Source organism: Lissotriton vulgaris, chromosome 5, assembly GCF_964263255.1.
Source record: "Lissotriton vulgaris chromosome 5, aLisVul1.2, whole genome shotgun sequence".
NCBI lineage: Eukaryota > Metazoa > Chordata > Amphibia > Caudata > Salamandridae > Lissotriton > Lissotriton vulgaris.
The window spans coordinates 271,410,879-271,424,922 of NC_141693.1; the positions used below are offsets into that span (position 1 = coordinate 271,410,879).

Consider the following 14,044-nt stretch of genomic DNA (forward strand, 5'->3'; position numbering starts at 1 on the left):
AAGCAATTATCCCAAGAAAGAAATTTTAATTCAAAGTTTCTTTCTTCTGTTCAGCCCTTCCATGTTGGAGACTGGGTCATGATTAAGTTTAATAACAAGGTTAAAAAAGGTCTTTCGACCTTCTCCTTACCCACACAAGTCCTTAAAGTATCTAAGGGATCTCTCTTTCTTGATGGAAGAGGATGGTGGAGTAAGCGTGTCATTGTCAGACTCACTCCTGAACAAGCAAGGAAAATTTCCACTACCAAATATGTAAATGAACCGTCCTCTTGTTCTTTTTTCCCTTTAGGTACCACCTCTGATGAAGACACACTTGCTAATAATTGTTCTTCTTCTTCTCGAATTTCACTCCCTAATTCAAACTTTGTTTCAGATTCTCAGATTGAAGAAACAACATGTGATGCTGCTGATGACCCTCATGTTGTTCCAACTTCTTCTTCTCTTGTTTCCTCTGACAGGTCTCACAGGAATTGTTCTCTCCCAACTCGTTTTAAAGATTATTTTCTTTCTTAAATATTGACTTTTTATTGTCATTTTGTTTTCTTTTGTTTATGTAAATAGGGAGAAGATGTAAAGTACATGTAAGTTCTTTATTTGATTGTCAACATAGCACGCTACGGCGCGCTCATGTTGACAGCACCCGCTCAGTGTTCCATCATTGTGCACGCACTTTTGAAGAGAATGTTTCTCTTCAAAAGTGCGTCCCTCGAGTCATTCATGTGCACAGTTTATCTTGAGTGGTTTATGTCAGTTGTTTCCTGGACTTAACTTGAACAGGCTGCGCTCCTGTGATCTGCTGTATTTCACTTAAATAAAGTATTCCTCAATACTTTCACCGTCTGCTTCCTGTATCCATCGCTCTTCACACCCTGGCCAAGTAATTTACATCCCTCATTCCACCATTTACACAGACAGAGCCACAATGTAGCACTCAGATGAGTTTCATCGAACCCCTACTACTCGCTTCACGAATCGGACCTGTCACCTCCAATCACAAATCTTCCAGCGCAGAAACAGGGCGTGGAACAATAATGTAACAACCAAGGGGCGTTATTGAAGAGGGGCAAACCCGTAGGACGACCATCTTGAGGTCAGGCTACATCGTTACAATGTATTACAAGGGGAATGGCGGAGCCAAAGCCTATGCAATTCGCGCCTGGCTCTAACATGGCGAACGCATTAATTTGGTTTTCCCACGATAGCGTCCACGGCACCGATGGGAGGATCTGCTAGTTTCTGACCGAGCTCCGCCTCTGCTTCCTTCCACCGGCCAATCTATTTTCGCGTTGCGGCTCGACCTGTTTGGTTTCACACGCAGGAGTTCCGCCCCTGGATACCGCGGCGCTACTCTGAAGAGAGATTGGGGCGAGAGCTAAGCTGCCGCCATCTTAGATCATCTATGAGGAGGAGCCGGGAGCTGAGGGGAGCGGAGTATTAGGCACGGAGAGCCGGGAGACGGGCGTCAGGCAACCGAAGGGGACGAGAAGCACTAAAACAGGGAGACATACGGATCTGAGAAGATTGGGAGTTCAGGGACCATTGGCAGCAAAGACACCGGGGCTTAGAGCGCGCCCCCGCGTCAGCGTCCGCACAGAGGGACCGCGGAGATGGCGCGGCCACTTCTGCTCCTGCTCGGGATGCTCTGTGGGGCCTGGGCCGCCAGAGGTGAGAGGGGCGGGGAAGAAAGATGATGCGAGACGGACTTAAGTCATCATGTTTTTATTGTGGGGTTTATTTTCACTCTATTCTAGCCTTGGACATATTTTCCAATTTGATTACATTGCAGGCAGGAGCATTTTTTAAGGACCTAAGCAAACAAAGATGAAATGTATAATGCGCGGTGGCAAACAACGTCACTCCATCCTACGTAGGCCCAGTTAGCTTGCTAATGGAAATCATGTTGTTTCCTAAAATGGTCAGTGTGCCTCAATGGTTAAGCATCATAACACCCAACGTCCCGTATATCACTTGTGCCCCGCTTCTCCATCGTAGATCATCTTCTCCATCGTAGATCATCTTCTCCACGGTAGATCATCTTCTCCACGGATGAGCAGTGTGCTCCCCCACTTATTCATTGATGATCAGTATGCCATTCCCCCTGCCATGGATGTCCAGTGTGTTCTTCGCCCCACCGCTCAATGGATAACCAATACGTTATTCACCCCCTCCATTGATGAATAGTGTGTCATGGATGACCAATGTGTTCCTCGCCCCCCCCCCCCCCCACGATGTCAGACCAAGGTCCCCTTCGAACCCCCCACGGCTGGCTAGTGTGCTCCCACACCTCCCCCCCCCCCCCATGCTTGGCCAGTATGCCTCTCGCACCTCCCCCCATGCTCGCCAGTGTCTCCCTCTTGCGGGATGACCGTTGTCTCCCTCTTGCGGGATGACCAGTGTCTCCCTCTTGCGGGGTGACCAGTGTCTTCTCACCCCCCCCCCCGGGATAAGCTGTGTGCCCCCTCATTTGTCCTGCAGATGATCGACGTTTCCCCCCTACCTGGGATGAGCGACGTTTCCCCCCTACCTGGGATGAGCGACGTTTCCCCCCTACCTGGGATGAGCAACGTTTCCCCCCTACCTGGGATGAGCGGCGTGGCCCACCCTCCCATGGGTGAGCGGCGTGGCCCACCCTCCCATGGGTGAGCGGCGTGGCCCACCCTCCCATGGGTGAGCGGCGTGGCCCACCCTCCCATGGGTGAGCGGCGTGGCCCACCCTCCCATGGGTGAGCGGCGGGGCCCACCCTCCCATGGGTGAGCGGCGTGGCCCACCCTCCCATGGGTGAGCGGCGTGGCCCACCCTCCCATATGGGTGAGCGGCGTGGCCCACCCTCCCATATGGGTGAGCGGCGTGACCCCCCTCCCATATGGGTGAGCGGCGTGCACCCCCTCCCATATGGGTGAGCGGCGTGCACCCCCCTCCCATATGGGTGAGCGGCGTGGCCCCCCCTCCCATATGGGTGAGCGGCGTGGCCCCCCCTCCCATATGGGTGAGCGGCGTGGCCCCCCTCCCATATGGGTGAGCGGCGTGCACCCCCCCTCCCATATGGGTGAGCGGCGTGCACCCCCCCTCCCATATGGGTGAGCGGCGTGCACCCCCCCTCCCATATGGGTGAGCGGCGTGCACCCCCCCTCCCATTTGGGTGAGCGGCGTGCACCCCCCTCCCATTTGGGTGAGCGGCGTGCACCCCCCTCCCATTTGGGTGAGCGGCGTGCACCCCCATGTGGGTGAGCGGCGTGCACCCCCTCCATCCCTGGGATGAGCAGCGTCCCATTCGAGCAGTGTACGTTGTCACCCTACCAGATGACCAGTGTGTACACTCCCCTATATGGATAATCACTGTTTACCTCCGAATACGGATGACCGGGTGTTTACCTCGTCCCCCCCGACCCCCCCCATATGGATGACCAGTGTGTCCCCCATTTCCTGATGGAGACCAATCTTTCCCTCGCGCCTCTGCTTTCCGATGACCAGTTTGTCCCTCGTGCCTCCTCCCCTTGGTTGACAGGTATGTCTTTCTCGATGACAAATGTCATTCCCCTGCATATGACCTCTGTGCTTCATCCATGAGCAACCTGCTTGCGTGCATCCCACCCTCCATTGAAATTCTTTTGATTTGCCGGTTTCCCTCATAGGTCTTTACTGTGTGAGTTGTGTCTTGTAAATTCCATGCTGTCTGCCTTCAAAATACCTCTTTTACTGGGTACCATACTATGCTGAAGAAGACAGTGTCTATTGCATACCATCTGTCCTAGAATGTCATCTGTTGTTTTCTTTATCATGCCCACAGATGGAAGGCGTGTTATTAAGCGTCCAGTTGAATGCATGCCTTTAAGGTTGCATTCATTTCTTAACCAGAGTGGCAGTGGTCCTTGTTCTGCGCGCTGTCAAGGGGAGAGCAGGGGCTGGGGGTGTATTTCACACCCACAGAGGCCGACCTCTTGTTTCATGCAATAGGGTTTTGACCTTAAATGTTGTCCTGCTTCTTTGCCATGTGATCAGGTTCTTGCCCCATCATGTTCAGGGTTATGGATGGGTTTGTGTTGTGTTAAGTATAATAGAAAGTTAGATTGCTTCCATTGGGTGATGGACTAGCCTCTACTATTTACAATATGTGGTTATCTATTCTGTTGCTCTTTGATGGAGCAGTCTCTAGTCCTCGAGATAACAGGTGGTAGGTAATTGATCCATCCACTGTCTTTTTGTGAAGTGTTTGTCCATGGCAAAGATCTCTACTTTGCTTGTGGGATTATTGTTTCGCCCCAATGTAGTTGATGGTATAGCCTCTGCTCTGAGTGATAGGTTGGGGAATGGTTATGTCTGCTTTTATTGCGCACAGTTGTTTTTCCTGTAACATAGACAAACCATTTGGTCCATATGGTGGGCACTTGTATTATTCAGTGGTCCTTTTACTGTGCTGGGGGTAATGGGCGAATCTCGGCTCGTGGAACCATCTTTTGACCTCTGTTATGGATGTTTTGCCTGGATGGTGTTCAGACGTCTGTTCCATGATGAGTGGTTGTTCCATGATGTGCGATATATGGACCTTTGTACAGTTTGAAGACTGGCTCTCTCCTCCTGCGTTTGGCCATTCTCTACTACTTCATGCGATAACTGGCGATTGCCACGTCTATTTTGGACGAATGAGCAACCCTTGTTTTTTGTGAGTGAAGGGCCAATCCCTTTCCCGTGATAGTTGAATCTTTGGTGGAAGGTTGTCTAGCTGCCTTTGGGCTCTTTTTAGCCCATCTCGACATGGTTGAATACACGAGGCGAGGCGCTGTCCGTTTGGTGGTCGCTTTTCGAGTCTCTGCACCCTGTTTTGGCGTTCGCCCTCCCTCTGATTACCGCTCCGTTCTATTGATTGATTCTCCCCTTTGTACGCATTGCAGGGCTTCCTCTGAATACATTTCTGTCGCTTCGTGGAAACGTTTTGTCCTGAAAATTCCACACCTCTGCCCCAGCTGTACGTGACAGAGGTTCCCTTTTAGAATCGTTGTCTTCACACAACGTTAAAACAAAGCTGGTGATTGATTGCTGAGGGTGAGACCAGGTAACATAATAAAAATGCAAATTCTCCCCGTGAATAGGAGGAGGGCATTTCTCCTGCTGACATCATTGTATCTTTGTTCCCATGGGAGGGGATCGTGTTATCTTGAGGCACTCACTCGATCGTGCTTCTCAAATAAAATGTCCCCTTTCACCTTGCACCCTCAAAAGAGGTAGGCTGGAGCCTGTTTTAAATGGTTCCCTGATTGATTCGGTTCATTTTTGTCCCTTATTTAGTTTGTCGACACGCTGCTCGTCTTTCACGGCAAAAGTAAAAATATCCGCGTCCCTCGCAGGAATATTTAGCGGGTACATCTATTTCAAGGCAGCAGCTACACCATGCTACAACGCCCACGCTGCTCCTCAGACGTCTGTCAAACGAATAAACAAACGACTTATTTTTTAAGATTCAAGCTCAGCCTTGCATAAAGAAGCATAGATTAAGTGTTATTAAATATTTCCGCTCTTCCTTTCAATCTGATGCATGTTTTAGCATTACTTCAGTGGGTTTGCAGAACGTGGTGGGTGCTGCGTCGTATTCGTTTTTTTGCCCATATCCGTCTTTTTGGCACCTCTCCGCCTTTTTTTCTCTCGCCTGAAGAATAGCTTGTGCTAGGTGGATGTGGTTCCTAGTTTGCTGCATTTTCCTACCCTCCGGCTACGGTTAATTACTGGGTAATCGCACCGCTCGTTATGTGTAAGCTTCGAATCCTGGAGGAGGGTGTGATTGAACCTTGAGATTCTTCACATAGTCAGCCCTCTCACGAGTGCGCCGACTAAGAACCTTCACACCACCCACTATTTGTTTTCACCTTAATGCTGATTTCTAGAAGCTTCTGTCTTTGAAATATGTTATCGTGCAGTTCGATGACTTAATTTTTTATTTAAGTAGAGGCTTTATATGCAAAGACAAAAATCAGCCAAGCGCATGTTCGGAGGGTAAATGTATTTGTTTTCCTGGGTGCATTTTATGTTTAATGAGAGTCGCATTTTTGACTTGTGCTCAGGTTGTCTTCTAATTATAGTAGTCAGAGGTATGGTGTCATTTTGGACCTTTAATACGTTTTATGGCCTAGTGAACCAGCATCTCAATTCGTTTAATCATTTTAGTTAAAAATAAGGTCGTATTATTTTGCAATAATTTGTAAAGTTCTATGTATGCTTCTTAAGAAATGCGTGTGTGCCAATGAAGTGCAATTCGATTTTTCCCCCTACTTTTTGGGCCACTCGGTTCAGTTAATTCTGAAAAGGGCCATTTGAAACCATACCTGGATGTGAATGGAGTACTGTTAAAATTGTTGCCTCTTCACTGAATCCACCTTGTAAGTCTCTATATTTAGCCCACATTAGTTTAGGCAGTACTTCCCTGTCTTTTAAAATATTAACGTCCTATACACTGCCCTGAACCTGTTGGCCCTTTTTGTTAGACGTTTTCTTACTGTACCTGGATAAGTGGTCCAAGTAGACTGCTGGCCTTCCGAGCATCTAACTGTGCATGGTAGGCCCCAACATAGGCAGAATCTAGGATGTTTCCACATCTCTCTTAGTAGTGTTTTGTGTTGGGTGGCTGGATCAGTACCATGTTGAGTTAATAGACAACAGTGGGATCCTTCATGACACTGTGTTGGATAATGTCCTCACTAACATTTTCAGGCTGAAATGTAGTGAAATGTTCTAAAATCAAAATTGCTCACTGAAGAGTCAAAGGGAATATGTTAAAGCAATGGCAAGACTCGCAAGCTTGCCATATTGTACTGTAATAAGTACACTAAGCTAATATAATACTGAAGAGAAGGATATCATGAAATGGAACATGGCTCTTTGAATGCAGCATGATTCTCCATACTGTGCTGCTGTCAACTCTTCTCACTCCATTTTTAATTAAAAGCTTTAATAAGGTGGATAGAACATAACTGAATTAAAATGTTGGGTTGCAGTCTCTCAAATTGGCTAATATCTTATCATTAGCAAGAGTTATTGTGACATTTGATTGCACATCAGACTTCACAGGAATGGCATAGTTTCGAAGTATATAAATAGCAACTATAGAGTTGAACTAGAATAAGTGCCTGGCCCCTACTCTTTAACATATTCATAAACAATTTTTGCTACTGAAGTTGGGGAGTGACATATTTCCACCTAGCTAGGTACTAAATACATACCCTCATTTTTGCAGACCGTATGTTCGTCCGAGATGCTGCATTTGGCTCGTGGTGGTAATTTATCATTTGGGAGCCCATGCTCTGGCCAACAATCTTGCCTTACATTTAGAGAAAACCCAGGTAGATCTTTAAATGTACTACAAATTCTTATGAACCTGTTTGTTGGATGCCAAAAGTCGTTTGTCCACAGTTTTTCTGAAGCTCATGTGACTTTCAGTATCAGATATGTCATGTCAGCTTGTTGATTTTCTTGTTTGAGAAAGCCTATTTAGCCAGATATAACCTGTTTAATGAATGGGGCACCAACATGTTTTTTGAGCTGCATTCTCAACTTTGATATGCCACCAGGGCCCATCATGAAACGGGCCTTGAGACTACCGGCTTCTTCCCTATTGATTCAATCAATGTGATTCTCACAGAAATCTGCATGGGATCTTGTCATGTTAGCATTTATGTGGCAGCATAAAGTGAAGCCAACTGAGACATGTTCTGTCTTGGCTGTCGTAAAGGAGAAACAATACTGTCTGGGTTCATTCTGTGTAAGTTATATCACCTTGGCCTATCTTGGGGTTGGAGCATCCTTTTATGATAATTCTTTTCCCTGTGCCCATGATCATTGGTATGCTAGTGAACCGAGAATAACAGATGTGACCTCTCTGTTGGGTAAAAGCTCTTTTATCATTTATGCTTGGAATTTCAATGTGTAAGTGCTCCAACTAACTAACTACAGGTGCACATATTCTATATTTATTTAGCTTTTGGGCTCTTCTGAGGGTATGTGCCAAGGTGTTTTAATGGAGTCCAGAGTTGGCCAATGAAGCATTTTTTTCCTTGAAACTCTGAAAATCACTCTTATGCTCTATGAAATACTATCATGAAATTCCAGACAACCTGATGAATTGGTACTCTTAAGCCAGTAGATTTAATAATACAGGTCTAAAGGTGTGTTAAGTTTCTTATGTGCAGATCGTGCTTTATGAACTTGAGTGATTACGAATAGTATAAACTAATGGTGGAATATTAGTTTCTATAGTAATTTGTGAATTAAGCAGTGTAGTTTTGCCATATGTTGGGCTGGTCTCCAAAATAGGGAGAAGACAGAATGCCAGCACACACTTAATGAACTGAGATTTGTAACATGGGTATAACTTTAACCAGCCTTTGGATGTGTGGCCAGAAATGTATGAACTAGGGGTTAAACACCTTGTCAAGATGACTGTAGAGAGAAACACCGTTCCATCTTGATGTAATTAAATAATATCTGGTTAGAGGAGAGAATTCTTCCAAGTACAAACTGCTTTTATTTCTGACAGGGCTCATTTGCACTTTCTGTGTTGGGTAATGTTGCAAGTTGTAGCAGTATGATTTTGGGAAATCATTGGCAATTGCCTACAACCAACCAAGTAATTCATTTGCTAGAGCATGCCATAATGGGCTGCAGATGGTTGCCGGTCTTTTTCTGCTGAGTCTGGAATCTGTATGGAGACAGTATAATTGGTTGGTTTAAGCTTCTAGAACGACTAGATGAGTACTATTTTACTTTTTAGCATCCTGTGGTGGACCTGCTAGAGGGACCATATGTGGTAGGGGAGTTAGAAGAAAATTATTATTTTTAATCAGTGCACGAAGGTGTCATTGGCACTTATCCGATCTGGTTTAAAGTGATGCATTGCCTTGTTCCCTATTTCCCTCCCTATCCACCTTGAATCTCCATTAAAAAAAAAATCTGTCCCCCCCCTCCCTCCCAGGTCTATTCACCTCACTTAACAAATTGGGGCACCAAGTCTCTAGATTGTACAAACGAATGCGGCCGCGATCGTCCACCCTAAATGCACCTCTCCCAAAGTACTGGGACTCATTCTCCTCCACACCTAACTCAGACACTATCTGGGCCAGCACTTGGGAATCCACCACCCGCCACAAAATTAGCCCTACACTCTCACAGACCAAGTTCTGGCTGCTTCATAAAGCCTTCTGGACTCCCAGGAGGTTGTTCCTTCACAAAATCAAACCCGACGACACATGTTGGAATTGTGCGAATGTGGGAGGAGATCTGGAACATCTAATCTTCAAATGCCCCTGTGTTACCTCCTATTGGGACAGGATCTTTGGTTTCATACACACAGTACTCCATATCACCTTACCAAGGGAATTTTCAACGCTTGTTCTAGGTTTTGCCAAAGCCGTCACACTTAATGATGATGACAAAGCCCTACTGGACCTGTTGCTGACGGCTGGGGTCAAAATCATACTTAATAACTGGAAAAGCACGCACAAAGCTTCCTTTCCCCACTGGCTAAATTGGGTCTCCCACTTAAGAGGTGCAGATAACATATCCTTAACTTCCACCCCATGGAGGCCGCCGCTCAGGAAACTCTGGTCCGCACTAGATGACCACTTTGATGCATTCAAACCTCCATGAATCTGAACACATGGTACTCAGTGCGCTTTTCTGCATAGCTGTCACGTGCATCCTTCCATTGTATACAGTGTAGATCTACACAAATGCTTAGCTCATGTTGCCTCTGCTATCCAATGTTGGTGTTCTTTTCTCCTCAGGTCATGTCATGTGATAATGGTCATGCTAAACAAATCATCATGTTACTTTGGACGCAACTCGTCTACATCTGCTTATTAGACATTATGTGTGGACCCTTTGTTTTTTGTTTCTAGTCTTATGTTTTTATCTGGTCTCGCCTGTATTACAGAATGCAATTTACGTAACCAGCAGCAAAGTTTATATTTCTTTTTTTCTTTATGATTTCATTATAGTAATGTATGTAAGTTCACGAACTGGTCTTTTTGTACTGTTGTATGTCTTGCAGCTCCAAATAAAAAACCTTTGAACACAAAAAAAAAAAAAAAAAATCTCTACACTTCCACCCACAATACTTTCTCTGATCATGGTCTATGTTCCTGCATCACAGGTGCACCACAGGGTGATCAACCATCAAATATGTCTGTAGTTTATGGGTCCATTGCATGACCTGCAGTATGAAGACATATCCAAATATGGTTGTCAGTCTTTTTGTCCTTTCTCCTTACGCACTGTGTCTGTCTTGCAGTGGTACTCCTACATAGTGTGTTGCTAGGTTTAGAGCTAATATGTTGGAATGCTCATCTGGTTTAGAAGAATTGGCTACGTGAGATGTGGTGCACTGCAGATTAAATGAACAGCTAGCAGGCAGCTCGTTAGCTCTGACTGGCGAGCTTTAGTATGCTAGAAAAATGGAAAATAAAAAGAGAAGCAGAGAAATGAAAGGGTTACTCTGAAATTGGGAAATTGAAAACTAAAGGACTGGCTAACCACCCCTGACACTGAAGATCACACTTCTTCTTGTACGTTGTTGTTGATGTGCCCATGTGATCAGAAAATGCCATCTTTCACAGGCTTAGAGAGCCAGTGGCTGATGTGTACTGAACCATCACCCCATGCAGTACACTGTCATTGAAGGTAGCAGAGTGTAAATTGCACTCCAACACACCAGTGGTAGAAAGGGGCTGACTCAAACAGCCTCTGTTTCTGTTCGAAGATCTATATTAGTATATAGGGGTGTATCTACTATATAATTATTTGTTTTATTACCAGGGCCTTGCAGACCACTAAGCCCATCAGGCCTTCTGAAACAAATTTAGAAAGCATTATTACAGTGCAAATTGTCTAACAATAGGATTTGTCAAAGGAGTAGCCAACACCAAAATTCTTCCCAACAAAGGTAATCTGTGAACTTTCATGCACAGAAAATACCCAACTGCAATCTTTAGCATGGTGCAAAAACACAACACACCCTTTAAGGCCTATTGGCTTTAACCTATTTGTGACATGGTAAAATAAATCAACCTTCTGCCTTTATTGTTACTCTTTATTATAAACTGATCAGATCCACTGGCATCTGGAACACGTTTTCCTAGTGAACCAACCAGGCCTATAGCTGTTACCATTGGCTTGTCATAATAAACAACTCTAGCCTGCTGTATTGAGCGTAAGCTTTCCAAAAACCAACCACCCAACATAGTCATGAAAGTATACAAAATTACAGTTGAAAAAGTAAATAATCTTCCACCTAAGAAGGTTTAACACTTATTCTCAGTGTACACATTTTCTATACTTCTGGTTTATCAGGGGGGTAACAAACCTCAAAATCTTTCCCAACTATGGTAATCTGTGAAATGTCATGTAACAAAGTACTCTGTAGGTTTTAATACGGAATCCTACCAATCCACCCTAAATTCCAATTGATTTCTTTTCACAATATTTATATCAAAATTACTGGCTTTGCCATAATGTTTTAAAATACATAGATTAAACCTGTGGAATCCTGCATAACGCTTCTTATCGAACCAAGAAGGTCTGTAGCCATTGGCTTTACACCATAACCAACAAAGGCTTATTTAAGTGCACATAAACTGGCAACCATCATATATACCGTTATATAATTACAAATATGTAGAAAAATACAGTTTTCAAATAAGTATTTCACCCCTCTCAATCGGGCCTACCAGGAATCATCACAGTGAAAATCTCCTGGGTTGGCTGCTATGATAGTCGGGGAGAATGTATGTCCCAAATTATGACATCTGACATAATGTGTCCCAGTGCACCAATTGGGGCTATAGCTCGTCACCATAACCAACTCAGGCCTATTGTTTTGCCTGTAAGCTTTCCAACATGGACATCACAAGGCACCCTGTCCTATAATTAAAAATGTAAATTGGCAAAGTAAAGTACTATCTCTCCTAAGAAGCACTAATGAGAATTTCCCCAAAGCAAAGCTGCTATATCGACAGTTTGTCCCAGTGGGTAACAAATACCAAAACCCTATCCATGTACAGTAATCGGTGAGATTCCCATGTACAGTAATCTGTGAGATTCCATGTAACGAAATCATTCTCAGCAGGCTTTCATACAGAATAATAACCATCTTCTCTCAATGAACTGATGTTAACATATGCTTCTCAAAATAAATGTCAGGCCTTCTACTTTTACTATAACTCATAATAAACAGATCAGGCCTTTAGCCATGACCAATTGCTTGCCACCTCATTGAGCTCAGTCCTGCTGTATTCAGTGTAAGCTTTGCAATAAGCCAAAAAGTGCAATAAAAGCACTCTTTTCAGTGAAAGAACCCAACTTTGGCCTCATCAAATCGTGTACACTGGGTAGCCCACATTTGGGTGAAGCCAAAGATTTCCTGTCATTAGTTCTTTGAAAGCTTTTAAAAAAAATGTATGTAAGGTCTAACAGCTGCGCTGTCAAAACCAGATCTAAAATGTATATAGGTTAGCATAGACTTGGGCATCTTGTACTGCTCTCAAACACACCAATGCACTCTGAAGTTTAAAGTTAATGATGATATGAGAAAGGGCTGTTGTTGGAACTAGAAAACAGCAATACATTCCTCCATGATTGCCCTCCTATTTGTGCTGCTCCCAGAGAAAAACAAACTCCATTATTTATTTATTTACTTATCTAAGACCCTTTAACATGTTACAGTGCCATATGCATTTCTCTCTGAAGGAGGTCGAGCTACATCACATTTAAGCTTGACAACTAATGCATGTTAATGAGGCTTCTCTAGGAAGCCATAGTACTGCTGTATAAACAAGCAAAATAATCATAGCTGCATGGAAGGGAAGCATATTTTCCAGTGGAAGCATGCAGTGTCTGCCCAATCAACACTTACTCATGTCTACTAATATAGGAGTAGAACTAAATTCCCTCTCTGTAGGACTCCTGAAAGCTATTTAGGTCGAGCCTAGCTAGAGTCAGTGTGAAATCGCTGCTCTGCGCATGCTGTATTGAAGTATACATGTGAAGTCTCGCCCACTCTCCGTCCCATATTTTTCATTTTCTTGTGTCATTGCCCTTCGTAAATGCTGGCTTCTGATTCGTAGATAGACTTAATGCATAATGACAAGTGATGCTTTTACTGATACTTCCTATGCCAAACACCCAATGCATGTGTATGCTAACGAAGTTGGTTCTACCGTCTGCTGTAAATGTTTTATATGCATGACAAAGGGTGATGCTCATGCTGTGCTTGGGCAGTGTTAAAATATTTTCTCTATAAGAAAGCAAAAACTCCCTGGATTTTTAAAAATCATATTCCATGGAATATATAAGTTTTCGAGAATCCGTATCCTCGTCGAGAAACGAGGATTGATACAAATTCAATATTTTTTTTTGTTTAGGTTGCCTTAATCATCAACTGCATGGCCCTTGTGTCCATACTCTGATTTCCCCAACTGAGTCTGGTAATGTTCACTGACATGGGTAATATTGTCACATTTATTTCCTATTTAACATTCTAGCCATGTTCGGTTGTATCCGTATTCTGTTCTCATGGTGGTCTGGTATCTGAGGGATGGGGGGGGGAGGTCTGTTCAACATCTCCACATTTGTCTAGGCCTCGTGTACAAGAAAAGATCAAGGTATTCGGTACTCTCTTCAGTGTTATCCCAATAGACAAACAGATGTTCCTTATTTAGTAGTTGGGCATGTCTCAAATCCTCAAACTGTCATCCTTTAAGCTCACCATTAATCAACACTTCCAATAAAAGGTATCATGGAATCAAATATTTTGATCTGTATTGAGAAAAAATATATAAAGCAGGTAATATATAAAAATTAGAAAAAAATAATATGCTAAACATTAGAATTTACTTATGATCAACCTGGGACTTTTTCAAATCGTATTATCAAAGAGTAATACTGTACAGGTCAACTTAAACAATCAATGTGACCAGGTGGAGGTCTGAGAAAGGGCCCTTGTGTCATGTTTGCTTTTTTAAAATAGTTTGGTCAAACAAGCACATGCAGATTAAGTTAATTAGT

At 44.0% G+C, this 14,044-nt stretch overlaps 1 protein-coding gene across 4 annotated transcripts in view; it reads left to right on the forward strand.

Moving 5' to 3' along the window:
• Positions 1 to 1,164: 1,164 nt before the first annotated feature.
• Positions 1,165 to 14,044, forward strand: part of CLSTN1 (calsyntenin 1) — a 353,579-nt gene continuing 340,699 nt past the window's right edge. Inside the window, exon 1 of one of the 4 annotated variants that reach the window (XM_086921388.1) lies at positions 1,165 to 1,665. In XM_086921388.1, the coding sequence (XP_086777514.1) occupies positions 1,608 to 1,665 (58 nt within the window). In that variant the 5' untranslated portion in view covers positions 1,165 to 1,607. The remainder of the gene's footprint in view (positions 1,666 to 14,044) is intronic. The other 3 variants (XM_086921386.1, XM_086921385.1, XM_086921387.1) reach the window with 3 other exon arrangements.